Genomic DNA, 14,627 nt, shown 5'->3' with positions numbered 1-14,627 from the left:
TGAGTATTCATGGTCTCTCTCTTATCCCATCCAGTGTGTTGAAAACTGAATTGATATTGTGAGCTTTCACTTTAAATACTCAGAAGGGTTTCCTAGTCCTGCTTGCAGGCTAGGGGCCTCTGCAGGGATGTGTGCAATCTGGGTCTAACACTGCAGCAGTCGTCAGTCTGCAGCCAGCAAGTTTAGAATAAGGTGGCGTGAGTTGTGACTCTCTGTTTTTTAGGGAGCAGCCTGTTTTCTCTCTTTCTCTCTCTCTCTCGGTTCTTTTATATTATTATTCTGAAGTCTAAGAACTAGTGTTATATTGTAACATTCTAGTAAGAGTATGTTTTAATCTAACTCCTCAGTGTGTATGCTGTGAACATAACACATCTCAGAGCCAAATTCAGGTTCTCTGTATAGAGGTGCAGTTCCCACTGTAGATAATATGAGTGTCACCAAATCATTACATAGATGAATTTGATTATTACATTATTATTAGTCCAAAAATCATCCCAGAAGTGCATTATTCACCATTAGCTATTCTGATGTTTTAAAAGCTTCATTACCCAACCAGGGAGCAGCACAACCTTATATGTGACTTAAGTAGCTAGCCCCACTTCCCCAATAATAAATAACAAAAAAGTTGAAGTGAACAGTTCTTGAACAACTCATAGGCTGAACATTATATGTCCTGCTATTTAGCAAATACTTAGAGGTACGGAATATATTTGAAGATGATCAAGATCAATTTGCAAAAAATTCACGATCAAAAAAAAAGGGGATGGGGTAGGTGGGTGGGCTCATGCCCCCATTCTGCAAACACATATGCTGAACTTCACTCACAGAACGTAAGAATGGCCATATTGAGTCAGAAAAATGGTCAATCTAGCCTGGTATTCTCTCTTCCGACAAAAAGAAAAGGAGTACTTGTGGCACCTTAGAGACTAACAAATTTATTTGAGCATAAGCTTTCGTGACTACTGCTCACTTCATCGGATGCTGTAGCTCACGAAAGCTTATGCTCAAATAAGTTTGTTAGTTTCTAAGGTGCCACAAGTACTCCTTTTCTTTTGGCGAATACAGACTAACATGGCTGCTACTCTGAAACCTCTCTTCTGATAGTGGCCAACACCAGATGCTTCAAAGGAAATGAACAGAACAGGGCAATCATCAAGTGATCCATCCTCTATCATCCAGTCCCAGCGTCTGGCCATCAGAGGCTTACGGACACCCAGAGCATGGAGTTGCATTTCCAACTATCTTGGCTAATAGCCACTGATGGACCTATCCTCCATAAACTTATCTAATTATTTTTTAAATCCATTTATAGTTTGGACTTTCACCACATCCCTTGATAACGAGTTCCACGGGTTGATTTTGTGTTGTGTGAAGAAGTACTTTCTTTTGTTTGTTTTACACCTGCTGCCTATTAATTTCATTGGATGACCCCTGCTTCTTGTGTTATGTGAAGGGGTAAATAACACTTCCTTATTCACTTTCTCCACACCTGTCATGCTTTGATAGACCTCTATCACCCCTCGCCCCGTTTCAGGTGTCTCTTTTTCAAGCCTAATAGAAATTTTAAATCTCTCCTTATATGGAAGCTGTTCCACACTTTTAATAATTTTTGTTGCCCTTCTCTCTATCTTTCCTGTTTCTAATATATCTTTTCTGAGATGGGTTGACCAGAACTGAACACAGTATTCAAGGTGTGAACATACCCTGGATTTATGTAGTGGCATTATGATATTTACTGTCTTATTATCTATCTCTTTCCTAATGGTTCCTAACAATCTATTCGCTTTTTTGACTGCTGCTGCACTTTGAGCAGATATTTTCAGAGAACTATTCACAATGACTCCAAGATCTTTCTTCAGTGGTAACAGCTAATTTAGATCCCATCGTTTTGTATTCAGTTGTGATTACGTTTTTCAATGTGCATTATTTTGCATTTATCAACCTTGAATTTCATCTGCCATTTTGTTGCCCAGTCACCGAGTTTTGTGAGATCACTTTGTAATTATCTGCCGTGTGCTTTAACTATCTTGAGTAATTTTGTATCACTGCAAACTTTGCCACCTCAGGGTTACCCCCCTTTTCCAGATAATTTATGAACACTTTGAACAGCACTGGTCCCAGTACACAGCCCAGGGAACACCACTATTTACCTCTCTCCATTCAGAAAACTGATTATGAGTTCCTACCCTTTGTTTCCTGTCTTTTAACCAGTTACTGAACCTTCCCTCTTATCCCATGACTGCTTAGTTTGCTTAAGAGCCTTTGGCGAGGGAGCCTTGTCAAAGGCTTTCTGAAAGTCCGGGTACATTCTATTCACTGGATCACCCTTATCCATGTGTTTGTTGCCCCACCCCCAGAGAATTCTAATCGATTGGTGGGGCATGATTTCCCTTTACAAAAGCCATATTGACTCTTACCCAGCAATCGTGTTAATCTATGTATCTGATAATTCTGTTCTTTACTATAGTTTCAACCAGTTTGCCTGGTACTGAAGTTAGGCTTACCACCCTGTACTTGCTGGGATCGTCTGAGAAGCCTTTATAAAACATTGGTATCACATTAGATATCATCTAGTCATCTGGTACAGAAGCTGGTGAGCTGTAGCTCACGAAAGCTTATGCTCTAATAAATTTGTTAGTCTCTAAGGTGCCACAAGTACTCCTTTTCTTTTTGCGAATACAGACTAACACGGCTGCTACTCTGAAACCTGTGATAGCATACTTAGTAATTCTGCAATTTCATATTTGAGTTCCTTCAGAACTCTTGGGTGAATACCATCTTGTCCTGGTGGCTTTTTATTGTTTAACAGCTTGTTCCAAAACCTCCTCTATTGACACCTCAATCTGGGACAGTTCCTCAGATTTGTCACTTAAAAAGAATGGCAAGGGTGTGGGCATCTCCCTCACTTACTCCGATGCAGAGAATTCATTTAGCTTCTCTACAATGGCCATGTCTTCCTCAAGTGTTGCTTTAGCACCTAGATCATGGCCCCACTGATTGTTTGGCAGGCTTTCTGCTTCTGATGTACTAAACAACTATTTTTTTTCTGCAGTTAGTTTTTGTGTCTTTTGCTAGTTGCTTTTCAAATCTGTTTTTGGCCTGCCTAATTATACTTTTACACTTGACTTGCCACAGTTTATACTCCTTTCTATTTTCCTCAGTAGGATTTGACTTCCAAATTTTAAACTTTTTTCCTTTAACTGCTTCTTTTATTCTGTTGTTTAGCCATGGTGGCATTTTTTGGTTCTCTTACTGTTCTTTTTAATTTGGGGTATACATTTAATTTGAGCCTCAATTATGATGTTTTTAAGAAGTTTCCCTGCAGCTTGTAGGCATTTCACATTTCCTCTTAATTTCCATTCAACTAGCTTCCTCATTTTTATGTAGTTCCCCTTTCTGAAGTTAAATGCTACAATGGCGGGCTTTTATGGTATTTTCCCCCCACAAGGATATTCATTTTATTATATTATAGTAGCTATTATCGAGCAGCTCAGATATATTCCCCTCTTGGACCATATCCTGTGCTTCACTTAGGACTAAATCAAGAATTGCCTCTTCCCTGGGGGGGTTTTCCAGAAATGACTCCTAGAAGCAGTCATTAATTATGTCTTGAAAGTTGATTTCTGCATTCTGTCCCCAGGTGACAGGTATCCAATCAATGTGGGAATAGTTGAAATTCCCCATTATTATTGAGTTTTTTATTTTTATAGCCTCTCTAATCTCCCTGAGCATTTCATAATCACCATCACCATCCTGGTCAGGTGGTCGGTAGTATATTCCCACTCCTATACTCTTATTATTCAAGCATTGAATTTCTATCCATAGAGATTCATTTAAGATTTTTACTATATTTGACTCTATGCTTTCATTCACTTCTAGTGCCACTCCCTTACCAGCATGACCTATTCTGTCATTCCTATATATTTTTATCCTGGTATTACAGTGTCCCATTGTTTGTCATCATTCCACCACGTTTCTGTGATGCCTAGTATATCAATATCTTCATTTAATAGCAGGCACTCAAGTTCACTCATCTTAGTATTCAGATTTCTAGCATTTATATAGACAGTTGTTCAGATAAGAAGGAATACATTTCAGTATGTTCCTAAATGTTTGCAGTATTGGGACCTACATTTGTAATGAATACTAGCTAGATAGAAAGGATGGGTCTAGAGCAGAGGTGGGCAAACTCCGGCCTGCGGGACCCTGCTGCCCTGCCCCTGAGCTCCTGGACCAGAAGGCTAGCCCCTAGCCCCTCCCCCGCTGTCCCCCCTACTGTGCAGTCTCAGCTAGCTGTGCCACCGGTGCAATTCTCTGAGCGGCCGGGCAGCGCAGTTGCAGAGCTGTGGCCTGACCCGGTTCTCTGGCTGGTGCAGGTGTAGCGCCGCCAGCCACCAGTGCTCCAGGCAGCACAGTAACGGGGCAGGGAGCGGGGGGGTTGGATAGAGGACAGGGGAGTTGGGGGTGGTGGTCAGGGGGCGGGGAGGTCAGAGGGCGGGGAACAGAGGGGTTGGACGGGGAGGGGGTTCTGGGGGGGCAGTCAAGGGCAGGGGTTCTGGGGTCAGTCAGGGGAGAGGGAGAAGGGGTAGTTGGATGGAGCAGGGGTCCCAGGGGGCAAGTCAGGAATGGGGGGGGTTTGGATAGGGCAGCAGGGGACAGTCAGGGGTGAGGAGTCTGGGGGTGGTCAGGAGACATGGAGCAGGGGCTGGTGGATTGGGTAGGAGTCCTGGGGGGCCGTCAGGGGACGGGGTGGGGGTTGGATGGGGCAGGAATCCCGGGGGGCGAGAAGCAGGGGAGGGCAGGGGTCAGATACAAGGCAGGGGCCGGATCACGCCTGGCTGTTTGGGGAGACACAGCCTCCCCTAACCGGCCCACCATACAATTTTGGAAACCCGCTGTGGCCCTAAGGCCAAAAAGTTTGCCTGCCCCTCGTCTAGAGAATAAGAGACTGGACTGGGACTCAGGAGACCTGAAACCAATTCCTGGCTTAGTCACAGACTTCCTATACAACATTGCCTAAAGTGCTTAATCTATCCTGTGCCTCAGTTCCCCAATGGAAAAATGGGATATTGTCCAGTTTTAAGCTAGACACTTCCCTTTTGGGGCGGTTTGTCCTCTGTCAAGTAATAAGAAAAAAAACAGATGTGGTTTTGTCCACGGTTACGGCTGGGAAATGCCATTTTGAAGAGTATGCTGCTCCACCACTGATGGTGTGACCTTGCCCACCATGCACGCTCTTCAAAATGGTGTCCTCTGTGAGGTGTGACTTGGTCAAACTGGTGAAGGTGGGGTCTGCAGGAGGGGACAGGCCCACTCTGTTCCTCGAAGTACCATAGTGTCCCGTGTTCTGGGGATGCGTGAGTGACCACCCTGCTAGTAGATCTTCCGCACCTCACTGGCATTGTAAGAATAAAATCTGTTAATCAGTCTGAGCTCAGATCCTATGGTAAAGAAGTACACTGTTAGATAATAGTACTGCAAGATAAAGTAGCTGGAATTCTGCCATTTTCTTGTCCATAGCTTCACTGTTGGTAGTGACATTTTTGTAAGGGGCTATTTCCTTCTGAGATCAAAAGCCTTGGGGGAGGAGGGAGTCTCCTGGCTAGTCTCTTTCATTTTCCTCCCACAAGTCCCAAGGTTACAAGTCACCAAACTGGAATGTTGCTTAAGATGAAATAGGAGGAAGAACTTTTTTGAATGTAGTAACTCTATTTTAATTATTGCCTTTCATCCAGAAGAGTTGTATCTCTCGGGTGCTTTCCAGATTATCAGCCAAATTCCTTCCTGGTATAGCTGACTTCAGTGGAATGACTCCTGTTTACACCAGATCTGAACATTTATTCTGCAAGCTGAAGTCCAGAAGAATCAGGAAAATATCTACATTGCTATTAACGTTTGTGAATTGGAAAACATAAAATGAAGCCCTTTTTAAAAAAATTGTATTTATTGCCCAGGAAAGTTGCTGAACATGCAGCCCTGAACACTGAAAGCCTCTCTTTCCCAATGCAACAAGTAACACAGAGGCATAAAATACAGCTTGTGCCTCAGAATAAATATCCATTGCCCTGGAAAGAACTATTGTAGACATTTTTTTGCCCTTTCCCCTTAGGTAAAAGGCAATAGGCAGGCATACAATGACATTGTTATCCTGGCTTGTAGACATTACAAATCAGGTCTTGCTTGTAGGCTTGCATCAGCTTGCACTTCTCTTCACTGATTCTTTGTGGTTGCAGCATATATGTAATATCTCTCTGCATAATAACTGGAAGAGCTCCAGCTATTCAGGGAACAAAACTGAAAGAGCTACTAATAACTGAAGACTATGTGAAACACAGCATTATTACAGTGTCTTTATCTCTCCAGGCCCTGCTTTCTTCTCTTTCCACCCCCTCTTCTCCTTCTTCCTTAGATGTTCTTTGCTTGTGTGTCCAACTCTGATGTCTCCTAGCTTTCGTCTTCATCTAACTCCTTGACGTAAGCCATCTCGCCGCCCTATTCCTGGCCTCTCTTGAGCTTTCTTTTTTCTTCTCCTGGGACCAAATTCACTTCTGGCACACAGGGAAGATGAGAGTCATATCAGTGTGCAGAGGGACTCAATTTGACTCTCACTTATCATTAATCACTCTCTCTACTGCCTCCTTGCACATCCTCCATTAAGCAGGCTGTTTCCTCTTTCCTGGAGACCACACTCAACCACATTTCCCTCTTGATCACTGAGACTTCTTCATCTCAAAGAAGATGTTCTAGTCCCTGTGCCATGGCTTCTTCTCTGACTTCCTCCTTGATTCTTGCCCCTCTGGCTTCCACCATCTCCACTCCACAAGAACAGCCTCACTAAAGATACCAGAGAATTCTTCCTGCCATGGGTAAAGGCCACTTCTGAACAGTGAATCTTCTTGAGCTCTCTGCCAACTTTCACATGGCAAATTGCCCACTTCTGGAGATCCTTTTTTCCTTGGGCTTCTAGGTCCCTCTTTTCTCCATGCTCTTACTTCTCCAATAGCTCCACGAGCGCTGCTTTTTCACCTGCAGCTCACCCTGTTGGTGATTCCAGTTGGCCTTATTTCCTCCTTTTTTCAATCTGCATGGTCAGGTGACTTCAACTTGCTTCTGTGGTCTTGTTTCCACCTTCAGGTCCCTTTAAATTGTCTTAGGATGGGCAAGAAAAATTAAGGAATCCAAAAACATGATGCTCTTGGCCATTTTACTGTCTAACACACTTTACTGTAAAACTAAATAACTCAGTATGAAAACATGTCTGCTTAACATGAGAATGTAAAATCAGTGCTGGAATTATTCCAGAGCGGACCCCAAGTAGCTGAGTAGAAAATCCTGCTGGTGTACCTCTGGGAAGCCAGACTTAACTGAAAGGAGACCTTGAGTTCTGGCAGCTGTATTGCAACATGGGGTGAAAAGCTCCAGTGTGTGACCTCTAGTACTAACCTGACCAGCTACTGGAAACAGAAGCCTTTTTATTTTCACATGGCCAGTAAGAACAGATGAGCAATGGCACCATTGTCTGTAATAAATGTGTTTTCACCCAGAGGAAACAATTAAACTACTGATTAGACAATAATCAATCACAAAAGGGCAACACAGACAATCTAAAGGGAATGGTATACGAAGCAAGGTTAAAAGATCAAAGTATGTATAGTGGAGCTAGATATATAAGACAGCTTGGAGAGGATAAGACCACTTTTTAGGATAAAATGTAAAAGTGAGGTCCTTACCATTGTATCCATGGCACCTTTTGCAATCTCAATGTTTGGCAAAATTCCAGTTTGGATAATTATATTCTGCCCACCTCAATTCCTTTGTAATCCACTTGGATAGAGCATTATTCACTGTCCTGTCCTGAATGACACAAACTGATGTCTCATCTGAGAGATAGGCCTGATTCACCGCTTGGTTACTGCAGTTCTATGCTGGGCTAACTTCACTGAAATGAAAGCAGTAATGCAGGGGGAAAACCAGACTACACGCTCCCATGGACTCAGGGGCACATTGCGGCAATCTGAGGGCCTAGTCACACCCTGACATGGGGCCCCTTGTAGCTCCAAACTCATGGCTTTGCCACCATGCTGTGGCCCTGCCCCACCTGGAGTGACAGTAGCAGGATACCCCACTTCCATCCCAGAGAGGTAGGGATGTAGGCATTCCCCGTTCCCTTTACTCCCAAGGAGTGGCAGCATGGGCCATCCTTCCTTTAGGAGAAGTAATGGTGGCAGTATGGGTTCTCTTGTCACAAGAGGCGGTGATAGAATAGGGACGGCTCTCCTGTACTAAGCCCAGAAGCCACAATGCATCTGCTTCGGACAGTGGGCTGGACCTGCTGCACTCTTCTCCTCCTGCCTTCATTGGAGTAGTGTTGGCAACTCGCGCCCAGCAGTGGGTCTTGGAGTTAACACCGCACTCAGATGCATAGAGTAGGTCATAGCTCAGAGCTATAGTTTAAGGTTGGCTGCAGACTCAGGCAGACCCATTGCAGCAGTTACATGCAGGTCCTGTTTTCAAGATTTTCTTCACAACCATATGAGCTAGAAATGTACATGTTTTAATGAAAGCTGAGAGTCTGGTGTAATCATATGACTCCAGGAGCTGAGGCTATAGACATGGGACTTAATCTGGCTCTGCACATATTCTTCCACTGAATTTGATAAGAATTTTGCCTGAGCATGGAATGCAGATTTGGCCCAACTAATTGTACTAACTGCCTTCTGGTTTGTAAAGTGCTTTTGGATCCATTTGCAAAGAAGGCTTTCTATAGAAATGCAAGATCATTTTCATTAACTGCCTGTAATAATAGTATTTCTATAGCATTCAACATCTTAAAAGCGCTTTTTACAAACATTATCAGAGAGGGGGAAAAAATGTATTTCTGTAACGATGTGATAAATAGTGGAATACCAGAAGAGATGAGTGGGATAATAATCTCTCAAGGAAAATCTGTAGTAGTAGAGTCAACTGGACTATGGAATAGTCTTTCAAAGGAAGTTTCTTGGGGTCCAGCAGTTGAGTCTATAATCCAGAAATCAATCTTGTACACAGAGTGAAGAACTAGATGACCTACAATTGTCTCTCTTGTAACATAAGCATCTGTAACTGTGTTATTCAACAGAAATTTGAGAAAATTCACACTTGCATAAATCCATTTTTATTAAGTAGAAATTATCAGAAGATTAAAGTACTTGTAAGCAACCAAACTATCAATCTGCTCATCTAGAGTTAGACCTTGCATTTTCAGTACAACAGCTTTTTTCCCTGTTGCTTAAGTGTGGTACCTCCAAGAATAACATGAAAACAAGGGTGTTTTATCTTGGAACGCAGGTCACAGCATAGGTATTCAGCTGAAAGCTGTAATGAAATGGCTGCCAGACAGAGTACCGCAAACTAGTGAACAACCCTCTCAAGGTCACGAACTTTCCATTGTTCCGCTGCTGTGCCTACACTGAAAAAGCTGTTGTGTGACATCCTCTGTCAAGCAGGAAAGTCCCTCCCATCTAGAGCTGAGTGAACAACGGAACTTTCCAATTAAGTGGCTGCAGTCAAAATTTAAAAAAAAAAAAAAATTTTTTTTTGACCAACCCAAAATGCAAATTTTTTATTTTTTCTTGCTGAAAAGAAAAATAATTTTGGGTCAAAGAAAACAACTTGTCCAACTTAAAACATTTTTTTTTCATTTCATTAATTCCCGGGGTTGGTTTTTTTTTTTTTAACCTTTTTGTTAGTTTTTAAATAAATCTACATTTTTAAATGAAACACCATTTCAAAAGAACAAGTTGAAACATTTCATTTAGAAAATGTCAAAGCAGAACATTTTGCCTTTTTCTAATTTTTTTTTCCATCTTAAACTATTCGCTGTATTTGATCTGAACTCCCAAATCGTTTCAGCTGACCTGAATTACTCCATTCTTTGGCAAATAAACTATACATCTGAAAAATGTCACACAGCTGTAGTCCTGACCCCACCCACAAGCTGGTGTTGGAAACTGTTTTCCCTTTGCAGTAGACAAGGGAAACTATGCTCACCAACAGTTATAAGAAAACTTGGCTGACACTTTTACACTGTTTTCAGCATTGGAGTGGAGGCGAGCTGAGAACTGCCATGTTTCCCCCCCAAATGTCAACCTCAGCGTCTCTCACTCAGCCTACCAGATGGACTCCACACTTGCCTAATGGTCTCTTTGTTCACAAGACTGAATGTGCTCATCAGCAATGTTCAGAGAGGGAGAGAAACACCTACAGTTTAAAAAACCTGAACCCCAGTGACATGGCAAGAAACTTGAACTATGCCAGTGGCAGAAGCTGCAGAAATAAACAAAAAATGTTTTGAATGAGATCACAAGGGTGATCTCATTCTGAGGATATTTTGCTAAATGATTACTTTGTGCCTCTATAGCATCTTGCACCTGATAGCCTTAAAGTATTCCTATTCAGCAACCTTCACAATAGCTAGCTAAGTGGTAAATAGAAATTACCACCAAATTTCAGCCACCTCTGGAGTAGAACACAGTAACTGTGCACAACCACACTGTACAATAACTTAGGGCAGACAGTGAAAAAAGAATACTGTATCTAATAGAAGCCATAGGAGTATTATGTAAGAGAAAAAAAATGTAATTATCTAAGACGTGTCTGCCTAAGAGAAAAAAAACCCTCAAAACTCTGCTCAAGTAAAAATTTTCCAGGGATAGTTTACAACTACACGTGATCATGGCTGCTATTTTGCAGCTAAAAGGTAATATCTCCAGCAGCACAGTGCCCCTAATACGCTCCTGAAATACTAACTTGATATCGACTGATATTGGAGAAGAGAAAGGGGATGGGGATTAGATGAAGGAAAGAACATATATGGGAGAGTGGAGGAAGAACCAGGCTGAGGCAAAATGCAATATTTTGTTATATCAAGACACTATTTGGGCATGACCCACCATTGTGTGGGTGTCAGACAAACAATTTAAGGGCTTCCCATCTTGTCCTCTGCTTCCTTGAATTACATGGTTCCGGTGTTGTTTGGGGACTTCCCAGAAATAAACAAACACAGGCAGTTTCTACTCACTTTGCAATCCTTCCTGGGGAAAGGCAAAGCTGATCAATCACAATTACTATAATTGAAACACTGATGAGGAAGTGAATGGCCCAGAGGCTGCAGGAGTCATGACACACGGTATTCACATAGTCATGTTTCTAAGCTGCCAAAGCACAAACTCCCCCTTCACTAGTCTCAGCAGAACGGCAGGCGGGAGTATGTGCAGTGTGTGGGGACATGCACGTGCAGCTGCATTGTGCAGAAACACTGCAGCATTGATAGTCTGGAAGTGGGACCTGAGCCAGAATGAAAAGAAACATCATCTCACTTATTTATTCATCTTAAATAACGTTTGTCACATTTGGAAACATGTGCTTCAAAATTTGGATTCAGATTTCAAACAGCCCAGAGTCTGGGAATATTTACGTCTAGGATTTTGGTTCAGGCCCATCTCTGTTCAGATCCTTTACATGATACACTGTCGTGATCTCTTAATTGCTCCCACCTTACCTTTTACTTAGCAATGTGCATGGTGACTTTTTTGGAGGCCATATAGAAAGGCAGTGGCAGAGCTGGGAATACTCTTATAAAAATATGACTTTTATAGTCTATAGCTTTGGGGGGCTTTCTTAAGAAGGAATTTTTGCAAGGCCTCCTCTTACTAGAAAAAGCTTTTTATACAGCAAGGAGAAAGAGAAGGAAGGCTTTGACCAGACCTGGGAGGTGTTTGTAACACTCTTTATGGGTTACATGGAAACACTTGAACTTGTGACATGCCTCCTTGCATAACCCTGTATGTAAGAACCGAGATAACACAAACTCTCAGTCAACAAATCCTGAGATACCTCAGTGCTAAGGGCCTATATTCACAACTTAGAGTAACTCCTTTGCCCTCAAAGGATTTACACTTCAGTGTAACTGAGATCAGAATCTGTCCCCTGTAGTGCAGTTACTCTGCCACCCAACACAGAATGTATTACTCACACGCCATCATGGACACAAGAAGGTGTTTTATCAAGAAGGGAAATGATGGCCAGGGCACTACAGTTATTGCCTACTCACTTTGAAAGCTGTTATCCCACCTACATAGCCACCAGAGACATGCTGAAGGGGCAGAAGCTTAATGGTGCATTCAGAAGAATGCATCTCCACTACCCTGACAGCAAGGGGAATGAGCCCAAATCCTGGTGTGACACTTGCACTCACAACATTCTAGCGTGGAACTGAGTGTAACCAGCTGAACCAAAGAGATGCTGTGTGGGAAATGCTGAGTATCAGATGTTTTAGAAATGTGTGCCAAGTAATGGAAAGGAACAGTACAAGAGGCGGGGCTGCGGGTAACAAGAAATAAAGGACAAGGCCAGAAGATTTTGGCTGGACTGAGGACTAAACTTTGGCTGAACTAAGGACTAATGATATAAGCAGCACCTGAGAGTCTTTACTACCACAAGATAATGGAACCCAAAGATAAGAATGATGAGAACATTGGGTGATAAACAACAGAAAAGGAATAAACAAGTGCTGTATATATATTGCTGTGGGAAGGGAAATAAAGTGCTTTTTACCAGCAACTGTGTCAGTTGTCCTGTAAGCCAGCCTGCTAGCAGCAACAAATGGTGACCCCGACGTGATAGAATTCTGTGAATTTGGTACCACGGACAGAGGAAGAAGCCGGTGTCCTCCGTTCAGGTGAGGAACCGGGACGCCCAAGAGGCGGGGGAGCTCCCACTGAAAGGTGAGCGGCGGGGAATATCTCTCATAATGGGAGCGGCAGCATCAGCAGATGAGCAGGCCGTGTTTAAGGTCTTAAGCAATCTGCTTAATAACCAGGGAGAAAAATTTTCCCCAGTAGCTCTACAAAAATTGCTTCGGTGGGGAAAGCGACGGGGTTTCCTGGTTAATGCAAAGAATGTGTTTCACTCTTTGGTGTGGAAAACCATGGGGGAAGACATGTGGGACTCTGTGGGGGTCGGAAATAAAGAAGCTACTGCCTTGAGCCCTATCTGGCGGACTGTTCATCGAGCCGTTACCACCGCAGCGGCTCAGGCAGGGGCGCGTATTGCATTACGCGAGGCATTAGAATCATCAGCGAAAGGGGCCTTCACGGTAGGAGCGAAAGACTTTTTTGGTAAAACAATGCCTATGATTCCTTTGGTGCCGTTGGACCCCAGTGAGGTACCGTTGCCCTTGGAGGATGACAACGCAGATCGGGGCGAACCGATGGCCGTGGATCAGCCGGTGTCGGGGGAATTGTCATCGGGCAATCCAGAGAACCCGTTACAAGGGGGGTCAGGATTGCCGCCCGCGGTTGTGCCACCAGCCCCTCCCCGACACGTTCGGATTACTGACTTGCCTAAAACTGGAGAGTTTGATAACTTGACGCAGGACCAGATAATTCGGTGGTTATATAAGGAAGGTATTGCAGCTCAACAGATGATGGATGAGCTGGATAGAAAGGAAAACAGACCGCAAGGATCGTCACGATCACATCTGCTACAACAGCTTCAAGAGCACGGCATACCTGACCCCTCACATTTGCCCCACATTTGTAGGTTGTGTGGGTATTATGGTTGTACGGAGCACCTCACTCCCGACGGAGAGTTGCGACCGACAGCAGAGGAAGAATATCGCAAAATTTATGCCCCCGCTACGCAACCGGTTCAACCAAAAGTGAAACCTCCGCCACCTACGTGTTCCTCAATTGGACGAGGGCAAGAAGAACGGGGGACGGGGGTGATTTGGAGGGATGGGGGCGGGAGGAGCGGGATCTCTTGACCCAATTAAGCGCTGGCATGGATTGATAAAGGATGCTATAATTGAAGGGGAATTTTTGGATGCCATGCCGGCTACTTTCCCGGTATCGGTATCAAGGGAGGGGGTTAAATCTTGGGTGCCGTTAGACTGGAAATTGATGAGGGAGGCTCAGAAAGCTATTGTGGCATACGGCTTGAAAAATCCGTATGTACAAGCGTTATTAGAACAAATATTCTCGGGGCAAGCGATGTGTCCCTTTGACGCCCAGAAATTTGCAGATATGTTGTTAACACCCACACAGAGATTATTATGGAAGGATTCACGGAGAAAGAAGGCTGAGCACGCGGCAGTGCTTAATTTAGATAGACCCCAGGACGACCCTCTCCATGTAACAAGTATAGACATGTTGTTGGGACAGGGGTGATTTGAAGAGCCTCAGCTACAGGTGCGATTGGTACCCCAAATATTACAACAGTCTCAGCTTCTAGCATTGGAGGCATTCAAAGAGCTCCCTGATTTGGGCGCCCCGTCACCTCCCTATTTGAAAGTCACGCAGGGAGTGGGCGAATCTTTTGCCCTCTTTTTGGACCGCCTAAGGACGGCATTGGATAGGGCCCCTAATTTAACACCAGACGCCAGATCAGCATTGGGGGTAGATTTAGCCCTTCAAAATGCTAACCCCACGTGTAAGAAGATTTTGGTGACTTTACCAAAATCGGCCTCTCTAGTCGACATGATTGAAGCCTGCACTCGTGCCCCCTTGGTGGAGGAGGAGGATAAGGCAAAGATTCATGCACGCGCCTTGGCGGTATTGAATTGAATACCTCCAAGTCGAATTGGCGTA

General features: G+C 43.7%; 1 protein-coding gene across 3 annotated transcripts in view; it reads right to left on the bottom strand.

Annotated features, from left to right (window-relative positions):
* Positions 1-9,138: 9,138 nt before the first annotated feature.
* Positions 9,139-14,627, bottom strand: part of IFT57 (intraflagellar transport 57) — a 45,375-nt gene continuing 39,886 nt past the window's right edge. For all 3 annotated transcript variants that reach the window (XM_043510713.1, XM_043510717.1, XM_043510724.1), the window contains one exon: positions 9,139-9,539. In XM_043510713.1, coding sequence (XP_043366648.1) covers positions 9,532-9,539 — 8 coding nt within the window. In that variant the 3' untranslated portion in view covers positions 9,139-9,531. The remainder of the gene's footprint in view (positions 9,540-14,627) is intronic.

The sequence above is a fragment of the Dermochelys coriacea genome, chromosome 1, assembly GCF_009764565.3.
Source record: "Dermochelys coriacea isolate rDerCor1 chromosome 1, rDerCor1.pri.v4, whole genome shotgun sequence".
Lineage (NCBI taxonomy): Eukaryota > Metazoa > Chordata > Testudines > Dermochelyidae > Dermochelys > Dermochelys coriacea.
Note: the sequence above shows the minus strand (reverse complement) of the source record. Positions and strands in the feature narration are given on the sequence as shown.